The sequence below is a fragment of the Phasianus colchicus genome, chromosome 12 (assembly GCF_987193195.1).
Source record: "Phasianus colchicus chromosome 12, bPhaCol1.hap1.1, whole genome shotgun sequence".
NCBI lineage: Eukaryota > Metazoa > Chordata > Aves > Galliformes > Phasianidae > Phasianus > Phasianus colchicus.
In genome coordinates, this window is record NC_143447.1 from 1,681,044 (window position 1) to 1,705,720 (window position 24,677).

The window sequence follows — 24,677 nt, forward strand, 5'->3', positions numbered from 1 at the left end:
TGCAAACAAACATCGAGGCTCTGCAGCATGTCCAGAGAAGGGCAGTGGGGCAGTGAGGGGTCCGGAGCACAAGTGTTATGGGGAGAGGCTGAGGGAGCTGGGATGGGTCAGTTGTGCTTCCTGTGGTTGATGCTCAGGGCTGATGCCATATGCAGCTGATGCATTCCATTCCGTTCTTCTTTGTACCGGGATCCGTTCAATCTTCTTACACATACATGAAGTTAGCTTATATAAGCATACATCTTTGGAATGAAAGGAGTATGCCTTTAACAGGAATGAGAACGGATTCACTGCATGTGAATTATTCTTTCTGTCATTGTTTTGTAGATATTATTTAACACACGACAGCTGTTTTGTTCTGATGAAGAAGGCTGTGTAGAGAGCACTGGTTGTGACGGTGTACAGTAAGAACAGAAAGTGACAAGGCCCAATTTTTGCTAAATTTTAATAATTCTGCTAAATGCTTTATATAGTGTGCATGGATTTTCCAACTGGATATGGGATATACGTGGGAGATGAAAACATCTCTGATATTAGAGAATATATTCACCCTGTATGTAATCTTATTGCCAATAAGATATAGATATATGCTCCACACCTTGTGCTAAACAGCTTAGTGGGATACAAAAAAAAAATGACCACACAAACGTTCAGCCAATTGTTTGGTGTCAGTTCACCTTAATTTAACCTAAGGGAACTTCATAACCTCAATGAGGTTTTGGAGTTCCCTCATCCATTTGGGTGGTGACAGCCCCACATTCATATTCCCAAATCCTTTATTTTGTATCCTTCATCCCACAGGTAGCCCAGGAAGGGTGCTCCAGACCTACGTGCTCCCCAGGTCACATCACCACCTCCTTCACTGCAGCTCTGGGAACGTCTAGGAGAGAAGACAGCTCTGGTCGAGGCAAGTATCATAAATCCCCCCACGCCTGAGGGCAAAGACACTCACCATGTCCCCAGTGAGCTGGCCCAGCCCCAACAGAGCAAGGGCAAAATGGATGCAGTTACAGGTGACAGCATCATACTCCAGCACCATCTCCATGGCTGCCCGGATCCGCCACTGCAGGGCAGCCGCATCCAGTCCCCCCTTCATCCGCAGCACCTTGGCTGGGCCTCGTGTTCTCAGGAGGTGGCTCTTACCATGCTTGGCCACAATCCCTGTTGGGGATGTTCCTGAGGTGCCTGTGGTGTAGAGGAGATGGCCTTCAAGGAGGGCTGAGGGTCACAAGGAGGAGCTGGGTCCCCAAATATGGTAGAGGTGTCCAAATAGGTTTGAAGTACTCAAGGAGTGTTGGGGTCATCAAGATGGTTAGGGAGTTGGAATCACCGGAAATTTTGGGCCCCCAAATAGGTTGAGTTTCCCAAGGAGGGTTAGGTCCCCAAATAGGGTTGAGGTGCCCAAAAAGAGTTGAGGTCGTCAAGGAGGGTTCCAAGGAACCTGGGGTATGTGTTTCCCAAATTGAGTTGAGATCCCCAAGGAAGACAGATTATCAAGGAGGTTTGGGGGCGACCTGAGGTGTTGGATCCCCAAATAGGGTCAGGGTGCCCAAGGAGAGTTGTGGTCCCCAAGCATGAGCTGCTTTGCCTCATGTCCCCTGTGCGGAGTTTCCTCCCACTGCTCACCTTCCAGGTGGATGATCTCCCCATCACCGCAATAGACACCAGCGTGGGCACCCCACCAGCCAGGTCCCCCCGAGGCCAGTGGGAAGAGGAAGAGGTCCCCAGGCTGGGGCTCAGCCGCCCCGTTGGGCACCACATCAAAGTGCCGACCCAGGAGCCCCTCACAGAGGAAGAATGCTGCTGTGCTTGCCACTCCTGCCACTGCCTGGGGACACCACCACGTGTCACCTCCAGCCAGGTGCCACCCCGCAGGTTTGTCCCTGTCCTGCAGAAGTTTGGTCTCCATGGACAAGGGAAGAGATCTGGGAGGTCATCTCCAGCCAACTCAGGTGGACAGCTTGAGTCCAGAGCAACCATGGGCACTGAGTAAAAGCAGGTTTGCCCTATAGGTGGTAGGATGGGTAGTGCGGGGTGCAGCTGTGGATGCTGGCACTTACCTGCTTGGAGCTGCTCACCTGTAAGGACAAACATCCATTGGTCACGCTGGTAGAACTGGGACCCACCTCACCCCAGACCCCAGCTGCAGACAATTTTGGGGCAGCGTCACCAAGGTGTGTCCCTTGGTGTCACCTGTGCTGCCTTGATCTGTTGCATCCAAACCTGCCACATCCAGGAGCGCAGCCAGTACCGGAGCTGGAGGAATGGTGGGACCTTGTCCTGCAGGGTCAGCAGCAAGGAGCTCACCTGGGGGTCAGTGAGGCCAGAACCAGCCTGGTGGCACCCACACCTGCTGTCACCCACCCTCGTGGCACCCACCTCACCTCCAACATCCACTCCATTCACCCATGTCCCCTTTCCCTCACACTCAGCACAAACAATGAAGGTGCCACAACCCCTGGGTGGGAAAACAGGAATAGGGTACGATGGCCTCCCTGGTGGCTCCCCAGCTACCTGCTCCAGGAGGTCCATCTGGAAGGAAAGACGTGGCGTCCACCGAGCTGTGCCACCCTGGGGATCTCAGTGTCCCCAAGTCCTTAGCAGGATCACATCACCAAACACCAAGCTATGGCCTCAGTCACCACACTATCCCTGAGGACATGCCTGAGCCCTCCTCTCCACCCTCACCTTAGAGACTCCTTCGATGTCCCCTTGTTGTGCTGCGATCCCCAGGCTGCAGGACCCCAAGTTGTTGGCAGTGCCAGCACCCAGGAATGTGCCCAGACTGTCCTGACCGGCCCCACCACTGCCACTGAGCCCGCCCTGCCCAGGTGACATGGGGCCCTCCCAGGGGGGACAGTCTCCACCTGCTGGGACATTTCCTCCACTAACCCCTTGGGTGACAAAAAGGTTGTCACAAACTGCCCTCTACGATGGAACTGAGCCCGTGACCACCAGGATGGTTCCACCTCTGCCATCGCAGGTCTGTGTCTATGGAACGGCCACTGGGATGTCCCCAGGGAGATGCTTGCCCTTGGGAATGGGTTTCATGGCCAGGTCAGCCCTGGAGCCCCATTAAAGTTTCATCTGAGGTCAGCAGAGGCTTTGGCAGGGCATGGCGCAGGTGACCTGGGAGCTGTCACCACCCGCTGCCCGCAGCCACTCGGCATCATTTGTCACAGCGGGCACACAAAGGGAAAAAGAGCTCTGGTAAAGGAGAGCTGATGACGGATGAAACCAGAGCCAGGCCCTGACATGGCTGAGCGCCAGTGATAGTGTTAACCCATCACAGTCACCACTGGTGCCAGCAGGGGCTGCCTGAAGTCCTACATTGCTCTTGTTTCCTTCCAGAGCCTTGTATCTCCCGGTTGCTTTTGTCCACTCTTTATCCCCTTCACCAACTCATGGTCCCTATCATCCCATTGTGGTCCCCACCATCCTCTCATCATCCCTACCGACTCTATTGCACCTCACTGCTCCCTCCCAATCCTTGTTACCTTCCTAATTCCTATTGCATCCTCCTGGTCCCTGCTGTTACCTCCTAGTCCCCATCAGTCTCTTTTGGGCTCTGTCATCTTCTCCTGGCCATCATCAGATCACCTCCTTACCCTATGGTCCCATTCCATTCCCCATCAAACCTTTCTGGTCCCCGACACTCCCTCCTGATGCTTGTCCCCTCTTCTCCCAGTCCCCACAGCACCTTCCTGGTACCTCCCACTCCCTCCTGATCCCCAGTGGGACCTCCTGGTCTCCACCATCTCCTTGTGGTCCCCATTACCCTCTCCTGATCTTTGTTGTCACCTCCTAGTTGCCCCGACCAGTTCCCAGACCCCACCCTCCCCACTTGGTTCCCTCCTGGTCCCTACAACCTTCTTCTTGTCCCCAGCCATGCTGTCCCCTGACTGCAGCACATCCATTTGGCTCCCCATGGCTGGTGGGATTAGTGCGGCCAGAGCTCAGCTACGGGTCTCAAGACTGTCAGCAGCATCTTGGGGTAATTAGTAAATTAGTAATTAAATGCTGGGGAGGAGGGAGGGAGCCGATCCCAAGGTTTTAGGCTGGGTAATCCCAAGCATCTGTCACAGAGCTGGGTCACGGGCTTTAACGTTTGCTCCTTCATATGGGGACCTCGGTGCTGAGCCCCTCAGCAGTGGCATTGGGCACTGTCTGGTCCCCAGTGTGCTCGGGTGCCCCTTTGGGCTGCTGGCAGAGACACAGCGTTGGGGGCACTTCTGGATGTTCCACTGGGGCCACGTGGCCAGGTGCAAGAGCAAATATGTGGGAACAATATTTTTGTAATTATTGGATTTCCTCGGCGCAATGATTATTGGCTGGTGGCAGATGGCTGCTGGGGCTAATCCCCTTCCCAAATCCCAGCTCCAGAGCTGGCTTTTTACTGGTGGTGTGGAGGGGAACATGGCTGGGTGGCAAATTAGCCAAGTCAGTGCTCATCACCATCCCAGGGGGCTGAAAGCCAACACATCCCATTACCATGGGGTATCCAATGTCTGTCCCATGGGCAGTGGCCAAAGAGACCCGTGGGTATGCAAGGTACCCAGTTCCCATTGCATCAGCCCAGCACCATTGTGGTGTTGCTTATGGTAGGGACAAGATGGAGCCATGGACTGGGACATGGGAATTAGATGTTGGGATGGAGGATGCCGCTGATGGGATGGAAGGATGCTGCATTTGGGATGGGGTGATGGTGGCAGTGGGATGGAAGATGCTGCAGTTGAGATGGGGTAATGCCACATGTAGAGGTGATGGAGTAATGCTGCAGGTGAAGATGGAGATGGATGGAGTCTCATCCCCCATATCCCCTCGTGTCACCACCACTGGCCCCCAGCAGGACCCTTGTGATAGATCCACCCCAACCTCAGCCTCAAGAGTCCATCCCCCTCCCTGTCCCTGTCTCCACTGGCCCCACAGCCCACCCCGGATGGCCGCAGGGGGGTTTAGCATCTAAAGCCCTCAAATCTCAAATTGTGCTGCCCTGTCACAGCGAGGGTTTAGCCTTCGTTGCGTAACCCTGGGGCCACCTGGCCCCACGCTGCTGCGTCAGCAGCCACGGCCCAAAGCCCCCAAAGGGACACAGGCTGCTGGCCCCTGGGGGACACACGATACCCCTGTCCCAGCACTAATCCTCTTTGGGAGAACCCCACCAATTATCCCCCTCAATTGGGGCTTGTAATTAATTGCCTGGGAACAGGGAAGGGGGGCTTTGTGTCTTCCCCCCACCCTGTAATTACCACTTTTCGTTATTCCTCTCTAAACTCCTTAACAAGGGGCTTATGTGCTTACAGGGTCCGGTGGGCGCAGCACGGGGGGACATGGGGGTCAACCCTGCACCCCAACACTCCTCCGCAATCTCAGCCCTCCACTTCCCGGGGCCAGCATCGCTGTGACCCCCGTGTCCCCACCACGGGTGGCTTTGGTGGCTTTGGTGGCTTTGGTGTCACAGGGTTTAGGGTTACAGAAAGGCAGCCATGCCGGGGCTCAGCACCTTTTTAATTCTTCATCGCGTGGCTGATTGATCCCCCCCCGCACAGACACTAAAGATTAAGACAGTGACAAACAGGCGGCTGCTTACACAGCGCCCGCGCTAATCTGCCTTGAAGAGAGCACAGCCACAGCCCCGTCCTGCAGACGGGGACGGGGACAGCCCAGCATGTCTGCATCGCCGGAGGGGTCGGTGGTGAGCGCCGGGCTGGAGGACAGCCCCTCGGGTAAGAGCCACATCCTGCTGCACAGGTCTGTCCCCAGTGGGTCCTTCTGTGGGATGCTTGGGTCCCCATCGGTGTCCTTCTTCAGGAATCCGTGGGGTCCAAACATGGTCCTTTGGGATGCTCGGGGTCCTCCATTGTGGTCCTTCTCTGGGATGCTCAGGGTTCTCCATCGTGGTCTTTCTCGGGAATTCTCAGGATCCCCCATCATGAGCTGTCTCCAAGATATTTGGATCCTTATCACAGTTCTTTCCTAGTATGTTTGGGGTCCCTCATCACGGTTCTCCTCTAGAATATTTGGAGTCCCCATCATGGCCCTTCTCCAGAATTTCTTGGGTCCCTATTACAGTCCTTCTCTAGGATGCTCTTAGTCACAGTCCTTCTCTGAGATCCTTGGGAATTCTCATCATGGTTCTTCTCCAGTGTGTATGGCTTCTCCATCATTATTTTCTTCCCCAGGATATTTGGGGTTGCCATTGTACACCTTCTCCAGGATGCATAGTGTCCACCACCACCTTCTTTCTGCAGGATGCTTGGGGTCCCCCGTGGTTGTCCTCATCCAAGACACATGGGTTCCCCAGCCATGATCCCTCTCCATGGTGCCCATGGTCTTCATTGTGGACCTTTTCCACCATCCCGGGGTCCCCCATCGGCGTCCTTCTCCTGGATACTTGGGGTCTCCAGCTCTGTTCCTTCTCCATGATGCCTACAGACCCTCTTCTAGATGTCTGTGGTCTCTGCTCCTCCCCCAAGGACTCCGTGGTCCCCTGCTGAGACTCTCCTGTGGGGCCATGGTCACAATCACAGCTCCTATCTGGGGTCATGTGTCCCCAGCCATGGCCCTTCTCCAGGACACCTGTGGTCCCCACTTGTGGCTCTTTGTCATGATGCATGTTGTCCTCTCACTGGGACACCCGGTGTCCCCAGCCCCAGGGACACCATTTAATCCCATTTAAAAGTCCCATGAGAGCTCATTCCATGGCATCCCTGGGGTGTGGGCTGATGCTGAGCCCTGTGTGCACCTTTTGGACTCCTCATCCATGTCCCCTGGGATATCTGAGTCCCCTGGGCCGGACCCACGGAAGTGGCAGTGCCCATCTGAGTGAGGGGACTGATGGAGGGGGGTGGGAGACACTGGGGTGTCCCTGCTCACCCTGAGTGTTTCGGCTCCTCTCCTGCAGGACTGAGCCCGGCCCCTGGCAAGGCGCTGAGTCCTGTGCTGCTGTGTAAGGTGTGTGGGGACACCAGCAGTGGGAAGCACTATGGCATCTATGCCTGCAATGGCTGCAGCGGCTTCTTCAAGCGCAGCGTCCGCAGGAAGCTCATCTACAGGTGGGGATGCAGAATAGCCAGCTGGTGGGGACCCAGGGGACGGACACGGGGTGGGACAAAGGCTGCGGGTACAGGGGGGGCACATGACATTCATTGGGGCAGGACACCCATCAAGGGAGGGTATTCACTGGGACAATGCACCTGTATGGGACAAGGCACCTATAGGGGATGAGGGCACCCAGAGGGGATGTGCATCTGCAGGGGATAGAACATCCCTGGAGCAAACAAGGCATTTGTTGGGGCAGGACACTGATGGTGACAACGGACCCATGGAGACAAGGCTCCCATAGGGACAGGATATTTACTGGGGCAGGGCACCCACTGGGTGAAGGCCACCCAGCAGGAACAAACCCTCCCCAACATGGGGCATCCATGGGCCATGGGACACCCAGGGAGAAGAGGGCCATCCCTGTGGGTGCAGCCAGGTACCACCTTTCCCTGCAGGTGCCAGGCAGGGACAGGGCTGTGCCCAGTGGACAAGGCACACCGCAACCAGTGCCAGGCATGCCGGCTCAAGAAGTGCCTGCAAGCCGGCATGAACAAGGATGGTGAGCAGGGCGGATGCGCTGGGGAGGGAGGTGGCAGCGTGTGTTGGCTGCAGTTGATGTCACCTTGTCACCACAGCTGTGCAGAATGAGCGCCAGCCCCGGAGCACAGCCCAGGTCCGGCTGGATAGCATCGAGCTGGATGCCGAGCTGCCCCCAGAGCACGTGGCTGCCACGCGTGATGTCCCCCCAGTTCCCTGCCCGGCTCCCCGTGGCCCCGGGGCTACTGCTGCCACTGCTGCCGTCCCCCGCACGCCCACACCGCCCAGCAACCACCGCTTCATGGCCAGCCTGATGACGGCCGAGACCTGTGCCAAGCTGGAGCCTGAAGATGGTGGGTGACCGCCGGTGGTGGGGAGGTATGGGGAGCAACGGGGTGATGTTGTGTCCCTGTCCCTGCAGTTGATGAGACAGTAGATGTGACGGGTGGTGAGCCTGAGCGGGCGGGCGGTGAGTACCAGGTGGCCCCGTATCCAGCAGCTGGTCCCGAAAATGTCTACGAGACCTCGGCACGTCTCCTCTTCATGGCTGTCAAGTGGGCAAAGAATCTGCCTGTCTTCTCCAATCTGCCCTTCCGGGACCAGGTAGGGACCCCAAAAGTGTTAGGTTGGGATGGGGTTGGGATGGGAATAGCCTCTCCATGACCACAAAGTGAACCTTGGGGTGTCCCCAGGATGCCACTTTCTGGCCACGGGGTGATGTTCCTCTGCCCACCCAGGTGGGCTGATGGGTTGTGGCTGCCCCCAGGTGATCCTGCTGGAGGAGGCGTGGAGCGAGCTGTTCCTGCTCTGTGCCATCCAGTGGTCCATGCCCCTGGAGAGCTGCCCGCTGCTGGCCGTCCCCGAGCCGTCCCCCGGCAAGCTGCTGCCAGCTGCTGTGGACGTGCGGGCACTGCAGGAGACCCTGGGACGCTTCAAAGCATTGGCAGTCGATCCCACCGAATTTGCCTGCATGAAGGCTGTGGTGCTCTTCAAGCCAGGTGAGAGCGCACATCCAGCTCCTCCGCTGCCTGTCCCCGTGTCACCCCAACACCCGCTGTCCTGGCAGAGACCCGCGGCCTGAAGGACCCTGAGCAAGTGGAGAACCTGCAGGACCAGTCTCAGGTGATGCTGGGCCAGCACAACCGCTCCCACTACCCCGGGCAGCCCGTCAGGTACAGCCAGCCCCAGCCCCGGAGGTGCCGCTGACAGCGGGGTTTGTGACACCGCTCCATCCTCCAGGTTTGGGAAGCTGCTGCTGCTCCTGCCGGCGCTGCGCTTCCTCTCCTCCGAGCGCGTCGAGCTGCTCTTCTTCCGCCGTACCATCGGCAACACCCCCATGGAGAAGCTGCTCTGCGACATGTTCAAGAACTGACCCCTCCCTGTTGTCACCTGGCTGCTGCTCGGTGTCTTTTGGGATAGCCCGGGCTGTTTGTCCCTCCGTGCCGGCACTCCGTCACCCCCCGCCTCTCCTCGGGGTGTGGACGTCCCCAGGCCAGCAGTCAAGTCCTTGGGGTGCTCCCAAGTGGTGCAGGAGGCTGGGTGGCAGGGGGACATCTCCAGGGTGGCACCAGGACCTCACGGGATGGGCACCTCGATGGGTACTGCTGCCTCCAACTCAACCCTGAGCACTGCCTGGACACGGTGTCAGCAGCGCCCCAACCCAGGGACGTGACACCAGCCTGGGGGTGGCACTGGTGGGGGACACGTGGGGACAGAGCTGTCATCCCATCCCAGGGGCCTTGCAGCCAGCCCCCTGTTTTGTACTCCGAATAAAGAGGGCTTTTGCAGACAGCCTCCTCGTGCCCTTCTCTCAGGGTCTGGCACTGGGGACACTGGGGACACAGGGCCAGAACAGCCAGTTGAAAACCACATCTCCAGCTCCAAAAAGAAAGCCAAGAAGCAACACCCACCTGCAGACCCACAAACCAGAGGTGATATCCCCCTCGGTGCTGCGTCCCCAAGGTGCAACCCCCCACGTGCCCCCAAAGACATCACCCAGCGCTCCTTGTTACAGCTCTTTAATAAGCAAGGGCTTCACTCGGCCGCTTTGTACAGCCACACGGAACACGCCGGAGAAATATTACACAGAATTGCACTTTATACAGAACAACGGCCTCGTTGCAGGAAGGAAGGGAACAACATTAATTAACAAATTAATGAGAACGCGCAGACGTGACGTGACAGCTTGACGGCTGCCCGCGGCACTGGGCAGAGATAAATCATTCTCCTTTATATAATTACACTTTTTTTTTTTTAATTTTTTTTAATTTTTTTTTTTTTTTAAACAGGTAAAATTCATAGAGAGCGTGACACAGGATAATATATCCTCTTACAATACATACTTCTGTGGGTTTGGGTTTGTTTTTTTTTTCCTTTTTAACTTACACTCGGCATTCTTATAAATTACTTTAAAAAATTTCCATTAAAAATAATAATTAACAACACGCAGCCCACGTCCTTTCCAGTAGTAAGTACATTCACTTGGTACGAGGAGCGGATCGTCTTCCAAAACCGACACTGTGCCCCAGAACGGCCGCGCATGGGCACGGGGAGCAGCACAGTGCCGGCTCTGTGCTGGGTGGGGACCTGCTAAAACCACCCCAATTTCTGGGGGCTCATCACTCATTGCTAGTTTAGATCCTGCCAGTGAGAGGGATATATACAAAATAATATATATATATATGTTATTACATACATGGAGGTGATGCGTCAGCTAGATGCGCCGTCCCTGCTGCTCCTGTGGTGCCGGGGGGAGATCGGTGTGGGATGGGACGGTGCTCTATTGGAGGAGACCTCGTCCTAAAAACTGAGCTTTGAAGGATAGTTTTGGTGGGATTTCTTTAAATAACAAGGCCTTTCCACTAAGCGAGAGGGAGAAGTGGCTCATCCCAACGCGGGGGGCTGTGTGGAGATGATGAGCTCCCCACATCACCACGTGGCTTAAATCCAAAGAGAAAACAAAAACAACCACCAACAACAAAAATTAAAATAATAAAAAGGCAAATAAATAAAACACCCCTTGAAATCACTGGCACTGGGGCCGGGAACGGGGGGCTGCATCGCTGCATCCCTAGCCCCAGTGAAACCAACAGAATACATGCAGGAAGACTCAAGTTTTTGGTGTTCTCCATCTTTTTGAAGGTGTTCAGGGAAAGGCGCGGAGCCCAGCCTGCCCAGAACGCCAAGCAGAAAGGGGCAGACCCAGCACCTATGGATCCCATCAGCGTCCCCAGGCTCCCAATCTATCCCATCCTAGAGACAGGCAGCCCCCCGGCTGCAGCAGGAGCCAGCAGTCCCATGAGTTAGCGAGCGCCACTCGTTAGTGCTACTGCAGGCAGTGCTTCTGAGCCCTGCTAATGACAGCCTGATGGAGCAGTGGTGGAAGATGCAGTGATGGCCAGGACCTGTGCTGCCCACTGACCCCTCGCCCTGGCACAAAGTCCTCTTTGGGGCAAAATATTTAAAAAAAAAACAAAACAATAAAACACAAAACCAATAAAAAAAGTATTTACAATAAACTCCAGTAAACCAGAATATAAACAGAGCTTCAAGTAAGTCCTTGATTATTATTATTTTAATACTGATGGTCTGAAAAAAAAAATAAAAAAAAACTACCACGAGAGGAGGGCACATCGGAAATAAGAAAGAACAACCAGAGCTGAGTCCTTTTGGCAGATCTCCTTCTCACTGCTCCATGTGCCCTGCAGCTCATGCACACGGCGCTGCGTTTCGGCGTCCTGCTTCCCACTGCCTCCTCCTCCTCCTCCTCCAGCACAGAGGACCTGGCACGGCGGCTCCTTCCCTGACGTCCCTCTGTCTGTCCCTCTGTCCCCGCACCAGCCGTCCCAACCCCACACCATTGAGGCCACCGCTGAACCTGTCCCCAGCAGCTTCCGCATGGAGCGCTCATTTTGGAGCCCGAGTGGTCAGGGGATGACAGTGACGATGATGGCAATGGGGACGTTGTCACCCTGGCGTCTCACACCATGAACTCGTTGCTCCCCAGCAGGACAAGCTGCTGGCCGGTGCTGCGGTCAGCGTCGGGGTTCCTTTTGCGGCCCAGCCCCCCTTCTGGCGGCTCTTTGGTTTTCGGGGGGGAGTTCTTCACGCTCTTCAGTTTCTGCTTCCCCTTCTCGGGGTTGAAGGTCCCACGTGTGGTGAACTGGGGCCGCTCGTCGCAGTGGGGCTCGGGGGGCTCGCCCAGGGCCCCCGCTCGGTAGAAGGGCGACTTGGAGTACATTTGGAAGCGCTTGCGAGGCAGGTGGGGCAGGCAGGAGGTGGACGACTGGGAGGAAGAGGAAGATGAGGAGGAGGAGACGAGGGATGGATTCGGCATGTCCGCCACGTCTGGCCGTGTCCTGGGGTGCCGCCGCAGCCGGCCTGGCCCCTCCGCCTTGATGGGGCGCAGGGAGCTAAGTGCTACGCTTCGCTCTGCAGGACAGGGAGCAGCAGGGTTAGTAATGCGGTCCTCGGAAGTATCTGGGCTCCCTGTCTCAGCAGGGACATATAAAGCAGGGAGAGAACCCAATCCAACACAGGTGAGATGATCCCACCTCCACTGCATCGCTCACAAAGACATCCTGGTGTCCTGGCAGTGGGAACAAAACCCGAGCACCTGGGACACCATGCCTAGAGAAGCACACACCTCCTCACCCAGCAGGGGCAGCATGACCTACAGACCCTGGGTGTTTTAATCATTAATTAACACCAATCTCATTCATCCAGCTACATTGCTCTATGCAGAGCTTTGCTGTGGAACAACTGCACTGAGTCCTGTCTGACTACAGGTCCTACTGACTCACCCGACCGATCGGAGATGGCTCCTTCGGAGTCGAAGTTCAGGTTTTCTGAGCTGTCAGCAGTGCCGATGGAGGCTTCCGACTCGAGCGTTTCATCATCAGAGGCGCGAGGCTCCAGCGTCAGCATCTCGAACGTCAGCTCCTCCCTGCAAAACCCAACTCTGTGACCCAACAGGACCAAAAAAGAGGTGAGGAAAGCAAGAGGGACGCACAGAGTCCTCCAGTTCAACCCACGAGCAGCACATCCACCCCAGAACCAACCGCCACCACGTCATCCCCAAGTTGAACCTCTAGATACAAGACGTGGAAGTGAGCCAAGCTTGAATTCAAGGGCAAACTCACTTCTCCTTCTGCAGGCTTTCGATCTGCTCAGTCAGCACCCTCTCCTCCTGCTGCATGGCTGCTTGCTGCTGCTCTGTCACATCCAGCTCCATGGCCTCCTCGCTGCTCACGGTCTCCTCGGGGACATCAGACACCGAAGGCAGGCGCACAGCCACAGGGGACGTAGGGCTGGGGTAGGTGCCGCGCCGCACGCGGCCTTTGCCCTGAAGATAAACATCAGTGTCAGGCGAGGATTATTTTGCACAGCCCATTTTTGGGGGACTCCTCCTCCCTGGCACAAAGGGAGCTACAAGATGCAATGGGATGATGCGACACAACGGCAGGTTTGAGAGGAGGAGGGTCTGCTAAGCAGGTGGGGGAAAGCACTGCATAAAAAAAACAGGTGAGGAGTAGTTGAGGGGAACAGCAAATAAACTAACGGTCAAATAGAGTCCTGCATTTTAAAACTTCTGGTTATGAAAAAGGTCTTAGATGGGAGTATCATAGATGGAGAAATATTGCGAGTGCAAATGGCCTCTGCTTTACCTTCGGAGGAGCTGCTCCACAGGGTGAAAGAGAAATACTGATTTTTGGACACAAAAGGTGCTGAGGAGTTGTGTGCTTTGTGGGCACGCCATGGCCATTAGAAACATTTTATCCTAACCGTTGCTGTAATGGAACACAACTCATCTCCTGAAGTCAGGATCCTGAACTGGTCAGAGAGTGAAAGACGAGTGCAACACGGAAAACCCAGCACTTGCCTCTGCTCCACCTACAGGCTGCCCTCTTCTTTCAATCATTGTGTTTCTTGGTGAAACTGAATCCCCTTCTTGCTGCACTCTGCCTCACTCATCAGCTCACAGCTTTTTTTCCCACAGGGCTATTTCAGCACTGCAGCTGAGGTACCTCTTGGTTTTTCTCATAACCTACATGCCCAGAATATGGGAGAAAAGCCTCCCTCACTTTGAAAAGCCTCCCTTTTTCACTTTGAAAGCAAAAAGCTATCAGGAATGCAAGCAGGGATCTTTCCTTGAATGGCAAAGCAAACCTATGCTGACATCAATGGGACACGGCCCAAGTGGGAGGCAACGCTGAGCACTGCTTCCCCCTGCAAGGTTTGTTAAATCCTCCAGCCTGGACAAACGCTGCTGCTCAGCACTAAGATGTGAGATTTGCTCCATTTTACCCTTTCATCTCCTGCTGTCGCACCTGGGAGATCTTTCACAAAGGAGCTTCCGCGCACCGCAGCAACGTTCCTCTGATGGCATCACGTGGGCTGCTGAGCCGAGGCACAGCCACCTGAATCCTATTAGGAAAAAGCCCTGAGCTCCCAAAGATCCCCTGTGCCTCGTGTACTGCTGTCCCTGCCTATGGGGCGCTCAGCAGCGAGCGGATGCTGCGGTGACGACATCCACGTGGGCTTTCAGCAAAGCCCTCTCTTCTCCCAGCTGCTGCAAGCGGAAAATTCTGCGGTGGGTCGGATGTGGGTTTGCTCATAGTGCTTGCGTGTCCAATGCTGGCTGGAACAAGCAAGGCGACAACACTTTTTGATGGTAAGAGTAGGGCTTGCTCTAAAAGAAGGAGCTTTCATGGTCCTACATTTGATCTCACTGGGGAGTGTGCTGCTGCAGGGCTGCTGTGTGCCCACATCCATCCTGGGCTGCCCTGACCATCAGGGTACAGCAGCCCAGCCGCCCCGAGTCCTTCAGTAGATGCCATATGATCACCATGGGATTTACCCACCGCAGTCAAAGCAGTGGCTTCACAGTGCCTAAATGCAACCCCAGCAGGAGTTGTGGATGGGAGCAATGAATCAAGGAAAGCAAAAGTTAGGAGGACACAGAACGGAAAAAGAAAATTAAGAAGTGATGGTGAAAGCCACTTCTCACAGAGCTGCATGCAGGGGCAAAGGCACAAGCCCGGCAGATTTGGCTGCTGCTGCTCCTGGGGGTCCCAGAGAGCCACCTGCAGGGGGACAAGACGGGCAATGTCACAGACAATGGCCGGTGGCACGGGGCTGGAATGAGCGGCGGTCACACAGAACGGGGGGACGTGGCTGGCACAGAGCGCCGTGCAGTGAATACATACCGGGATTGAACTGCGGGTTATGCTCATAAATCTAACTGCAATTAGTACGGGTTTCTGGATTAGAGAGGACATGAAAAGGAAAGCAGAAGGTTAGAGTGCACATGCCATCGTCCCTCCAAAAGAACTGCTTTTCGTTCGCTTTTGTCTTTTTTTAAACCAGGACGAGCGAGGCGGCTCTCTGCGGTATCAGTGCCAGCACACGGCCGAGCCCCAAGCTTGGCAAAATGACCCCCAGAGTTGGGTCAGACCTGCCCTGAGGGCCACTGTGGGCAGCTCAGCCCCACAGCATGGGTCTGGATCAGGTTATCTCCTGATCCCACAGCCAAAAAGCCACACGTAGCATCAGCAGCCCGCTGGTGTGCTGGGGCGAGCAGGATCCAGAGCAAGCCATCGCTCACCCCAATGCATGGAAGCTCAATGAGATGGTTGGGGAGCCTCAGGGAGCTCAGTTTGGATTCAGGTGATGTTATTGAGCTCATCAGCAGTACAAGGAAGACAAAGCCAGTGGTTGTGGGCTGCTTCAGTCCAGGTCTCCCTTGTGTTTGTGCATGGAGTGACAGCAAGGTAAGCAGAGGCTGGATTCAACAGATTGCTCAAATGTGTAAGATAAAGCCTGAAATGTAAACAGGAGCCTCCGAGCTCGAGTGACTGCATTTCCATCGAGCCCTCTCTCAGGCTTCTTTCCCATCGCCTTTGCTGAGTTTTTGTTTTTGTCTAATTCCCTGAAATCATGGCGAGCTGCCATGGGGCTGGGAGATGTGCTGCCTGGCGTGGGATGGTTTGGGAGGTGCAAGGGGTGGGGAGCCTGGAATAAGCAAGGAGAGGTAAGGCAGGATTGCTTCAAGTGAAAGGAGAGGACAGGAGAGAAGAGAGGTGACTGTGTCAGAGCCAGAAAGCGGTCTGACTTTCTCTGCAGCAAGACAGATGTTCTCTGTGGCTATGATGGATGCACCACGGGAACACCTGATATCTGCCTTGGTGCAAATTCCCTTGTAAAAGGAAAGGGACACGAGTTTGTGAGCAGCAGGGGCTGGTGCAGCATCTCACCATTGACCTGCGGATCAAGGACAGGCGGCTCTTGGCTTTGTTCTCAGCAAACTCCAGGCTGTTGATATCCTTGAGGCGAGCCTTGTATTTGTTCATCTGCTCGATGACAATGAGTTCTACACAGCTGGGAGGCAAAGAAAAGACAAAACTGGAATCAGAAAGGTTTTCATTAGAGCTGTCTCTGCCTGGTGTAAAGATCTGCTCTGCTTGAGAGCTTCAGCATGCAAAGATGCAGAGAAAAAGACCAAGGAAATTCCCTAAGAAGAGCGACAGAATACATAGCTCCAAAAGTAATGTCTCCTATTTGTTTCCATGGAAACAAGTTTCCATGGGTCAGTATTACAGCTGGCCCTGTTTGATATCTTTATCAGTAATCTGGGTGAGGGGATCAAATGCACCTTCAATAAATTCACCGATGACACCAAGTTGGGAGGAAGAGCTGATCTGCCTGGGGGCAGGAAGGCCCTACAGAGGGATCTGGTCAGGCTGCATAGATGGGCTGAGGCCAACGGGATGAGCTACAACAAGACAGGGGCTGGGTGCTGTGTTTGGCCATACCAATGCCAGGCATTGCTGCACGCTTGGGGCAGCAAGGCTGGAAGCTGTGCAGAGGAAAAGGATCTGGGGATATAAGCTGACAGCCAGCTGAGCATCAGCCAGCAGTGTGAAAAAATTAGGAAAAATGTATTCTCAGAAACAGAGGTAATGTGTTGGAAGAGGCTGCCCATGGAGGTGCAGTGTCACCATCCCTGGAGGTGTTGTTACAGGAAATAGCAGATCTGAGACACATGGTTAGTGGGCATGGTGGGGATGGGTTAAAAGTTGGACTAGATGATCTAAAGAGGTCTTTTCCAACCTTAATGATTCTATGATGTTATGGCCATGCTTAACCCAAACTGCAGCAAGCACAGAAATGTTCCATCTGATTATCACACACAAATGGGCAGTGCTAGTATGGGTCCTAGCAGGTGGCTCTCCAACAACAGAATAAAGATCTGGCTGTCGTGAATGGGATTCACCACATCAGCAAAAACTCCACTTGTTTCTGCTACGATCTGCTGGTCATTAAGGATGCAGAGAACTTGTTTTAAATCCCTGGTCTGCTCTGGCGGATCCTCCCTTTCTTAACCCTACTGGCTACTGAGAGAACACGAAATATTTCATTAAGATGCAGTTAATAGGCATTATCATTTCCACGCTAAAGCTTTTCTTACGTGGTTGTTTTACTGATGTCCTGAACGCTCTGCAGCGGGTCCGTCGTGTCGGGGCAGCGGAGGATACAGGGAGCAAAGACGATGGCCAAGGCGTTAGCTGACATTCGGTTGGTCTCTTCTTGGAGAGCAATCCTGAAGAAAAAAAAAGATTATTACAGAAGCCAGGGGTAAAGGCAGCTCCTTCACCTCTTCCACTGCCGACGATGACCCACAGCTGCCCTGCCTGCCCTGTACCTGACCAGGTGGAAGATGAGGCGCTCCAAGGTGCTGAGATGGGTGCGTGAGAGCTGGTCAATGACCGAGTAAACTCCTCGCACTGTCTCCCTCCTCTCCTGCAGGCCTGCAGAGAACACAACAGCCTCGTTAGGGGCACTGTTGGATTCCACCTCTGTTTACTGTTTAAAATGACACATTCTTTGAGGCTATTTCTACTACTTAAAAAGACAAAGCTGGCGAACAGGTTGGGCTTAAATCTACTGAACAGCAATGAAAAGTCACGCTACCGAGCACAATGCCTGCCTGTGGCTTTGTGCAAACAAACTTACAGCAGAACGTCAGACTCTGGGCAAATAAGACTGGGTAAAATAAGATGACTTGGGCCCCAAATGTAAATAAAGAATTAGGTACTTCAAGTGGCTCTCACTTCCCTCAGCCTGGGAACTGAAATCACAAAATGGTTTGGTTTGGAAAGGATCTTAAAGAATATCCAATTTCAACTCCCCTGCCATGGACACAGACACCTTTCACTAGACCAAGCTGCACAGAGTCCCATTCAGCCTGGCTGTGAACACTTCCAATGATGGGGCATCCACAGCTTCTCTAGGCAACCTGTTCCTAGGCCTCACCACTCTCAGATTATGAACTTTCTTCCTTATACCCAGTCTCAACCCACCCTGTAGCAGTGGGAAAGGATGTCCCTTACCCATCGCCCGCAGAAACTCCTCGTACAGCTCGAAAGTCATGAGAGGGTTGGGCAAATCTCGGAGCCACTGCTTGAAGACACTGGCAATGACGTGGATGTTGTAGTCATCTAAATTCACATTATCTATGTCTGCTCAGTCCAGCAGAGCATTGAGAAGAAGGCATAAATACAAGAAATAACGATCAGTATTAAGCTGTAAGCAAAACCAGATTTCAGAGTGAGCATTTGGTCGGAAATGTGGAAGCAACGCTTGCTTACACCAACTCCTGCTGTTGCAGAGATTTTTCTTCCTGTGCTCTGTTTTCCCTTTTACCTGTATCGAGGCCTTGCCGCAGCTCCTTGATCTTGTTGGTGGACCCTGATTTTCTGTAGATGCCCTCTGTGTACAGCCCATGCATTTCTATGTAGTTGATCAGCTTCTCCACCAGCACCGGCACAGCTCGCTCCTCGCTGGTGAGCCGGGAGAGCTCCACTCCAAACTGCCGGGATGAGAGCTCCGGATCGTACTGATGGGGAAGAGAAAGACGGGAAAGGGCTGAAACAAAGTGCAGAAAGCAATGTGCCAGAACAAGACCCAAAGTCATAACCACTTGGGTGGTTTTCTTTGCTTAATAACCATGGTTATGGCATTCCTGGCCAAAGACATCACAAAATCTTGACACGAGTGCCCAGTCCCAGCAAAGGGAATGCAAGACAGCACACGATGCAGTGCAGGCCCTGAAACAGGTCATGGTTCCTCTTACAACTCCTCATCTTTACTTTCGCCATCCTTTCACCAATAATGCACAGCTTGCTGCTGAAAGCAACCCCAAAAACACGAATCCACCAAGCACAGGCAAGCCAGAGCCTTCCTATAGGAAGACCTGGAACCATCCAAGTAGACACACTGTAATTTCATTGACAGCACATAAAAACTGATGCAGAGAAACACCACAGCATGAGAAGATTCCAAGCCTCTTTAAGCAACCATTCAGAGCTGTTTCATTTTTAAGTTTTGTTTTTCACAGAAAGAAACAAAGGACTGAAAGATCAACTGAGGTGAACACTGATGTGTGAGGTACTGATGAGGTCCTCTGTGACACTTAACTAATGAACCCACTTCAGGCAGTTCTCCTATCGTCCTGCAAAATGTTAACAGCCCCAACTCTTCCTGTTTGCTGCATTCCTGCTGAGTGTCACTGAAGCACTGGCACAAGGAGCAGCTTATTGTTCTGCCCCATAGAACAGTGGCATCTAGCAAAGCCTGAAGGTCTCCTCCCTGTAAAGAGGAGGCTCTGTTGCTCAGATCTCACATCACAGGTGCAAAAGGTCTGCAAGTATGGAAGACACTGTCATATTCTTTGAAAAAAATCAGTGATTTCATGAAGCATCCCAGATTTGTAGAGCAGAACCTCATAGAACCCAATTTGCATTCCCAAATTGCAAAGATGGACTGCCAGAAAGGAAGAAAGTGCAGAAGAAATGCCATATCAAAGCAAATACATTTAAATACAAATATATATTCAGATTATTTCTTGGGAAAAATGTAATTACACTTTGTGGAGGCTGTACACCTGCAAAGCCTCCTGGGGGCTCGTAAAGCTTTGCACACATTATTATCCTGGCTGCATTATCATTTTCTGGGGCATAAGCAGCACAAAATAAACTATCCAAAGCAACAACTAAAAAAGAAAGCCTGATGATTCATTGTTCACTGGTGTGAACTGCTGTATTCACTCACTGTCAATCATATACTCTAACACGACCAGCAGTATTTAATTCACCTCTAATGAGCACAGTAAGTGCTTTGGCACCATCCGCCCACCCTTCACCTCTTGCTGTCCCCATCCATGTGCCACAGCTCAGCTTCAGTGCTGCAGCTGTTTGGGGACTGTGCTGTGAGCCCTATCAGAGCAGCGGGTTGAAGAACAACTTGTATTTTTGCCTTTTGTACTGGGAACAAAGGCATCAGCCTTGAGAAACCAAGGCTGGAGGTGCTGCAGTGGGTCCTGCTTCTGGCTGTGGGCTGCAAGAACCCCACTGGCCACTGGAAGCATCCCGACCTTCTGAAAACAAACATAAGCCAAAACCGAAGTACCACTATGACAGGCATTGGGTTTTGCAAGTTCTCTTTGTAATAACACTGCCTCTATTAAAAAATGTTATCTATTGATAGCAGCCACATTTTGAAGTCCTTGAAAGCTATACAATGAGGCAGGTCTCTATCATTCAGCATGGCTACAAGCCAGGGAACATGACTGGAAGAGGTGCTGCATGACTGGGCAGATATATATTGATGCATCACTGTATTACTACTGAAATATGTGCAGCCACAGAAGCAGTGAATGGAGTGACCTCCAGGGAGCCTAGCCCAACCTCCAGCTCAACAAAGGGTTACTGCCAGCTCTGTATTCAGTTCTGTGCCCATAAGTGCTTGTTAAAAAAAAGGCTGTACGAGACTGGGATCACAAGTGGAAAGGTATTCAATGAGAAAAAAGGAACGAGAGAAGCTTACCTTTTTGGAGCACTTGGTCGTGGTCTTAAGACAGCACTTCTTGTGACAAGCATATTTACATACTGCAGCAAAGAGAAAATTGCACTTAATAATCCAAAACTTCAGACCTCTGCAGAAATGTGAATTAAGTATTTCTTCTTAGGGCTGGGAGGTCAAAGGCACGGCAAATTTGCATTTTGCAGGGGTCAATTCTATATTAGATTCTCTCAAATGATAAAAAAAAAAATTAAGCCTTTCATTTTAAAGGCTCTATATTTAAGTCCCTGAAGCATTAAAAAAACCTGACAGATCAACTCAGAAAATAATCCATGAGTCACTCTGAGCTATCAGACATGGATATACTCAGAGACTGGAAATAGCACCTAATTTGTATTCTTCCTGCACTGGATACCAGCCTGAAACACCACAGGGTGGCTATTTCCAACCTAATTGAAGAATCAATGGGAAAAAAAATAACCCCAACAAAGTAAGATCTCAACCTTGCCTGTTTCTTCATCTCCACTCTCCTCATCTACCTCAAAGTCCAAGTGCCTGCAGGTCAAATGCTCCAAGTCCAATGATGGCCACAAGACTCACAGGCATTCATCCCACAGGCTGCAGTTGTAGGACATGTGTGCCATACCTGTCACAGAACCCTACCATCCCTTCTTAAAGTACAACTTACAGGTGGTTTGAATGGTTTGAAACCATGAGTTATGATTTGTTACATAAAGCTCCCAAGCACAACAACACTGTGTTGGAAGGAACGGCAGGATGAACTCACCAGCTGACTTCAGAAATCCTTAAGGTTTGTCTCATAAGCTATTCTAATGTGAAAAAACCCCAAACATTTGACAGTGGGGTTGTCCGAAACAGTAGAAAAAACCTTTCAGAGCCCCAAACCCCGTGACTGTAATATAAGCATTAAAAGCAAATTTAAAAAAAAAAGTCAAATAGAGCACACTTACATTTACAAACAGAAGCTCTGTCCATTATCCAGATCAAGGAGGAACAATATTCACAGTAGGTGGGGATGCTGTACTGAGTTGCTTTAAAAATATGGCCATTGTGTTCTTCCACCTGCGACGAGAAAGATTTGACTTGGTAGTGAGAAAAAGACTGGGAACCCAATGGGACCAGCTCTCCAACATGGGTTCTTAGGTAGAACCATTGTGCTATTTCTGTTTTCTTTTTGGACCAATAACCCTGCAGCAGCTCAGAAATCCAGCCTGTATGGAAACAAATCTTCACGCAAGCATTTTAGAAACCAGCTGTGTTTGACTGGTCAAGCTCTCCATTTTGAAGAGCTCTTCTATGCTTCCATGGCCCTTTTTCCTTTACATCTTTCCCAGTGCCATTACATCCTTTATGACAAAAGCTCTGTCAGATAGACATCTGGTCTTGACTAATGCGGGACACGTTTTCACAGAACAACCTACAGCAGTCCTTGAACAGAAGTGCTGCTTTACAGCCTGTTGTTTTAACCTACAGCTGTTCACAGGCAAGCCGAATTCACCTTGCCCATCTTCCTTAGCACCTTTTCAAGGCTGCATGCTCACTAGGCGAGACTCTGGGGTCTCACCACAGGACATGTCATTAGCAGCTCTCATCAGGTATAGCTCTGGCCACAAGGACTGGCTCTTTAACACACAGGCCCAGGGTGCTCAACTCACCACATCTGCTTCTTTTTTCCTTCTCTTTTTTCGTTCCGTTTTTGGCACCTGGTATTAAAAGAGATGTGAGCATGTTTATGGACAATCCCCACAAGTACAGCATGCAGAGGTCTCATACGTGACTTTTTACACCTCTTTCCAGCCCCATCCTGCCATGCACTCCAAGGAGCACTCCTCCTGCAAGGGACCACCCTATTTTCAGAAATCCCCTAGCCAACTGTCACTGTCTTCATCTCAGAGCTGGGATTAGCTGCTACTCTGGCTCCATGTCCAGCACCTGTGACCTAAAGCTTTCCATCCCAAGTAAGACACCCAAGGGCACAGCACTGCAGCCAGAGCCCTGGAAGAAATCCTATGTGGAGAGCCTGAGGAGGACTCAGAGCAGAAGACCAAAGATGGGACATTTGCTCTACTTGATGCACAAGAAACACCATCTTCCAAGACCCAGGGATGGTCCTTGCAGACAAAAGGGAGTAGAAAGCAAGGAGTTCGGGTTTGTGGAGGAACACTGACTGCCTGAACTCAGCCCCTGAGGTCACTGCCCACATACCCTGCTCCCACAGCCAGACCAAGAGTGATGCACACGGTCACTGGTGCTCAAGAGCCTAGGAAAGCCCAACAGAAAACAGCACATTGCCTTTACTCATCTCTCAAAGATCTGAGCTGCCTTTCCACCCATAGATGGCTGCAGATTTGCCCTGGAGACAAGGTCCACATGTTGGCAGTAGAGAAGGCCTAGCTCATCCCAGATAAGAACCTGGGTTTGCTGAGCCCAATAAAACAACACCAGTGAATCAAGCCTGTTATGTTGCCCACCTCAGCTTACAGCACAAGAGAAGACAACAGACCAGGTGTCTGAGCATGACTCTGCAGAAAGATAGCTCACAAATCTTCCAAGAGCTCCAGAAAATGCTGACTACCTTCACTGCAGTGTAGTCCAGGGGTTTGTACTCGATCATATATTCATCCAGGAAGACTTTGAATGTATTGACCCAGACTTTAACTGGAGACTCACTCCAGTCCCTCTGTTCAAGCCTCATGGTCTTCTCAAGAATCTGCTCAAATAAGGCATACAGGTCCTTATAGCGGATGCTTTTCCCATCATCCATCTGTTACAGAAACAGGAGGGGAAAAAAAAGAAATTTTTATTCATATTAAGCTGCCTTTTCTGCTCCAGGCAATTATTTCAGTCCAAATGGCTTCCAGCTCACTGCATTTCTCAGATGTTCACAACTCACAACTTCAACACACAGGTTTCCAGACCACTTGGGTGGCAGAGAGGTGTCTACTGACTTACTGTCATTTCCCATTCAGCTGAAACCCATTCTACTTTCCAGCAGACCTGAAATCTTCACCTGAAGTATGCTGAGACAAGAAGAAAGAGCAATTCCAAATTTACAGCTTCATGGGACTGAATGCAAATGAAGAGCATCTTCCCTTTAGGATAAGCAGGTCAGGAATTGAAGGCCTGGTGACATCCCTACCAGCAGAACTCAAAGCATCTCCTGGAGGTGCAAGAGGTGCAAGAGGTGCAAGAGGTGCAAGAGGTGCAAGCTCCCAGGCGCTGCCCGGTCACTCACCGCTAACGCTGAGGAGTAAAAGCTGAAGATGTTTTGCCGGAATTCCTTCAGTGCTTTCTTGAACACAACATCCACCAGAGTGTCCTTCTTGCTGTCCTCATTATCCAGCTCATTCATCTGGGAAACCAAAGGGTGTTATGCACCAACATGACTTTTGCTGTGGCACTACATAAGAAGGAGCGCCGCTAACGAGCAGCTGCCCCACCAGCAGCAGATGATGACAACATGTGGCTGCAAGGTAGTTTCTCCTGCACACAACTCAGAACGTGGAAACATGAATGCTTCCCTGGAGCCTTCAACTCCTGCCCTCCTGGGTCTCCCATTTCTGACGCCATGAGGGGCAGCTCAAAGCAGTGGAAGCGTCAGAGCTGCTGAGCTCATGTAAAATGACCGTGTCATACGTGCACAGTGTGCCTGTCCTTTGTCCCAAGCTGGCCCTGGCACATGCTGTGCACTCTTAGCAGCTTTGGGAATGCAACTAAAGCTTTCCCCTAGATGGATTATTAGCATTGCTACTGCTGCCTCTAAGATAACATCGCTCTGCCGCCTCCATCTGCTCTCAGAGCGCTCTGATGATTTAACTGGAGCGCCAACGGCAGCCGTTACCTTTTTCAGGAGAAACTCATCCATGCTCTTCAGGTCACTCGCGCTGGTTATGATCTGCAGCGAGTCGTTCTGCCACTGCACAGGCTCCAGAGCCACACTGCTGATTTTGACGCTACGTTTGCGTTTCACTTTGGGAGAAGGCTCTTTGTTCTCCTTAAATTCCCTTCGGTAGATTCCTGACAGCTCAGGGCTCCGCGGCGGCGTCAGATGGTGAGGACCCAACTCTAGGGGTAATAATTAAAAAAGGAGAGAGAGAAAAAAGCGCAGGTTAGCTGACATGCCCTCTGCCTGGCCGGAAATGCTGCGGCAATATTTGTTTGGTATTTGACTCCAATGGAGTTCTGCAGTGCGTTTTGTTTTTCTGCATCTCCTG

The 24,677-nt window shown here is 52.3% G+C and overlaps 3 protein-coding genes across 18 annotated transcripts in view; 1 reads left to right on the forward strand and 2 right to left on the reverse strand.

Moving 5' to 3' along the window:
- Positions 1 to 242: 242 nt before the first annotated feature.
- LOC149916229 (uncharacterized) lies at positions 243 to 2,770 on the reverse strand. The gene is made up of 5 exons (XM_090149277.1): positions 2,515 to 2,770; positions 2,224 to 2,307; positions 2,011 to 2,078; positions 1,627 to 1,925; positions 243 to 1,185 (listed from the first exon to the last, which is right to left on the reverse strand). Exons 1-5 carry the CDS (start codon positions 2,530 to 2,532, stop codon positions 881 to 883), a joined length of 774 nt encoding a protein of 257 aa, XP_090005403.1. The 5' UTR covers positions 2,533 to 2,770; the 3' UTR covers positions 243 to 880.
- Positions 2,771 to 2,860: 90 nt separating this feature from the next.
- NR2E3 (nuclear receptor subfamily 2 group E member 3) lies at positions 2,861 to 9,380 on the forward strand. Of its 2 annotated transcripts, XM_031616224.2 has the most exons (9): positions 2,861 to 3,994; positions 5,550 to 5,726; positions 6,905 to 7,055; positions 7,500 to 7,603; positions 7,680 to 7,934; positions 8,003 to 8,184; positions 8,348 to 8,579; positions 8,648 to 8,753; positions 8,821 to 9,380. In XM_031616224.2, the coding sequence occupies exons 2-9, from the start codon at positions 5,669 to 5,671 to the stop codon at positions 8,951 to 8,953; spliced, it is 1,221 nt and encodes a 406-aa protein (XP_031472084.2). In that variant the 5' UTR covers positions 2,861 to 3,994; positions 5,550 to 5,668; the 3' UTR covers positions 8,954 to 9,380. The 2 variants fall into 2 exon arrangements, with proteins under 2 accessions (XP_031472084.2, XP_090004734.1); XM_090148608.1 differs by lacking the exons at positions 2,861 to 3,994; positions 5,550 to 5,726; positions 7,500 to 7,603 and having other exon boundaries at positions 6,937 to 7,055.
- A 317-nt stretch (positions 9,381 to 9,697) lies between these two features.
- The window catches only part of MYO9A (myosin IXA), a 163,822-nt gene continuing 148,842 nt past the window's right edge, over positions 9,698 to 24,677 (reverse strand). For 13 of the 15 annotated variants that reach the window (XM_090148601.1, XM_090148600.1, XM_090148598.1 and 10 more), the window contains 15 exons: positions 24,305 to 24,528; positions 23,699 to 23,815; positions 23,039 to 23,227; positions 22,119 to 22,166; positions 21,414 to 21,525; positions 20,467 to 20,528; positions 18,286 to 18,478; positions 17,973 to 18,101; positions 17,285 to 17,390; positions 17,051 to 17,182; positions 15,837 to 15,960; positions 14,790 to 14,843; positions 12,723 to 12,925; positions 12,384 to 12,526; positions 9,698 to 12,012 (listed from right to left, as the gene is read on the reverse strand). In XM_090148601.1, the coding sequence (XP_090004727.1) occupies positions 11,561 to 12,012; positions 12,384 to 12,526; positions 12,723 to 12,925; positions 14,790 to 14,843; positions 15,837 to 15,960; positions 17,051 to 17,182; positions 17,285 to 17,390; positions 17,973 to 18,101; positions 18,286 to 18,478; positions 20,467 to 20,528; positions 21,414 to 21,525; positions 22,119 to 22,166; positions 23,039 to 23,227; positions 23,699 to 23,815; positions 24,305 to 24,528 (2,288 nt within the window). In that variant the 3' untranslated portion in view covers positions 9,698 to 11,560. The remainder of the gene's footprint in view (positions 12,013 to 12,383; positions 12,527 to 12,722; positions 12,926 to 14,789; positions 14,844 to 15,836; positions 15,961 to 17,050; positions 17,183 to 17,284; positions 17,391 to 17,972; positions 18,102 to 18,285; positions 18,479 to 20,466; positions 20,529 to 21,413; positions 21,526 to 22,118; positions 22,167 to 23,038; positions 23,228 to 23,698; positions 23,816 to 24,304; positions 24,529 to 24,677) is intronic. The other 2 variants (XM_090148599.1, XM_090148605.1) reach the window with 1 other exon arrangement.

Excerpts from the sequence above, each read along its gene's own strand:
- LOC149916229 (XM_090149277.1), bottom strand. Across the intron at positions 1,926-2,010 it reads CACTACCCATCCTACCACCT|ATCTCTTCCCTTGTCCATGG; the intron begins ATAGGGCAAACC and ends ATGACCTCCCAG. Across the intron at positions 1,186-1,626 it reads GGAGATCATCCACCTGGAAG|GCACCTCAGGAACATCCCCA; the intron begins GTGAGCAGTGGG and ends TCTACACCACAG.
- NR2E3 (XM_031616224.2), top strand. The coding sequence starts at position 5,669 with ATGTCTGCATCGCCGGAGGGGTCGGTGGTGAGCGCCGGGCTGGAGGAC. Across the intron at positions 7,604-7,679 it reads AGCCGGCATGAACAAGGATG|CTGTGCAGAATGAGCGCCAG; the intron begins GTGAGCAGGGCG and ends TTGTCACCACAG. Across the intron at positions 8,580-8,647 it reads TGTGGTGCTCTTCAAGCCAG|AGACCCGCGGCCTGAAGGAC; the intron begins GTGAGAGCGCAC and ends CTGTCCTGGCAG.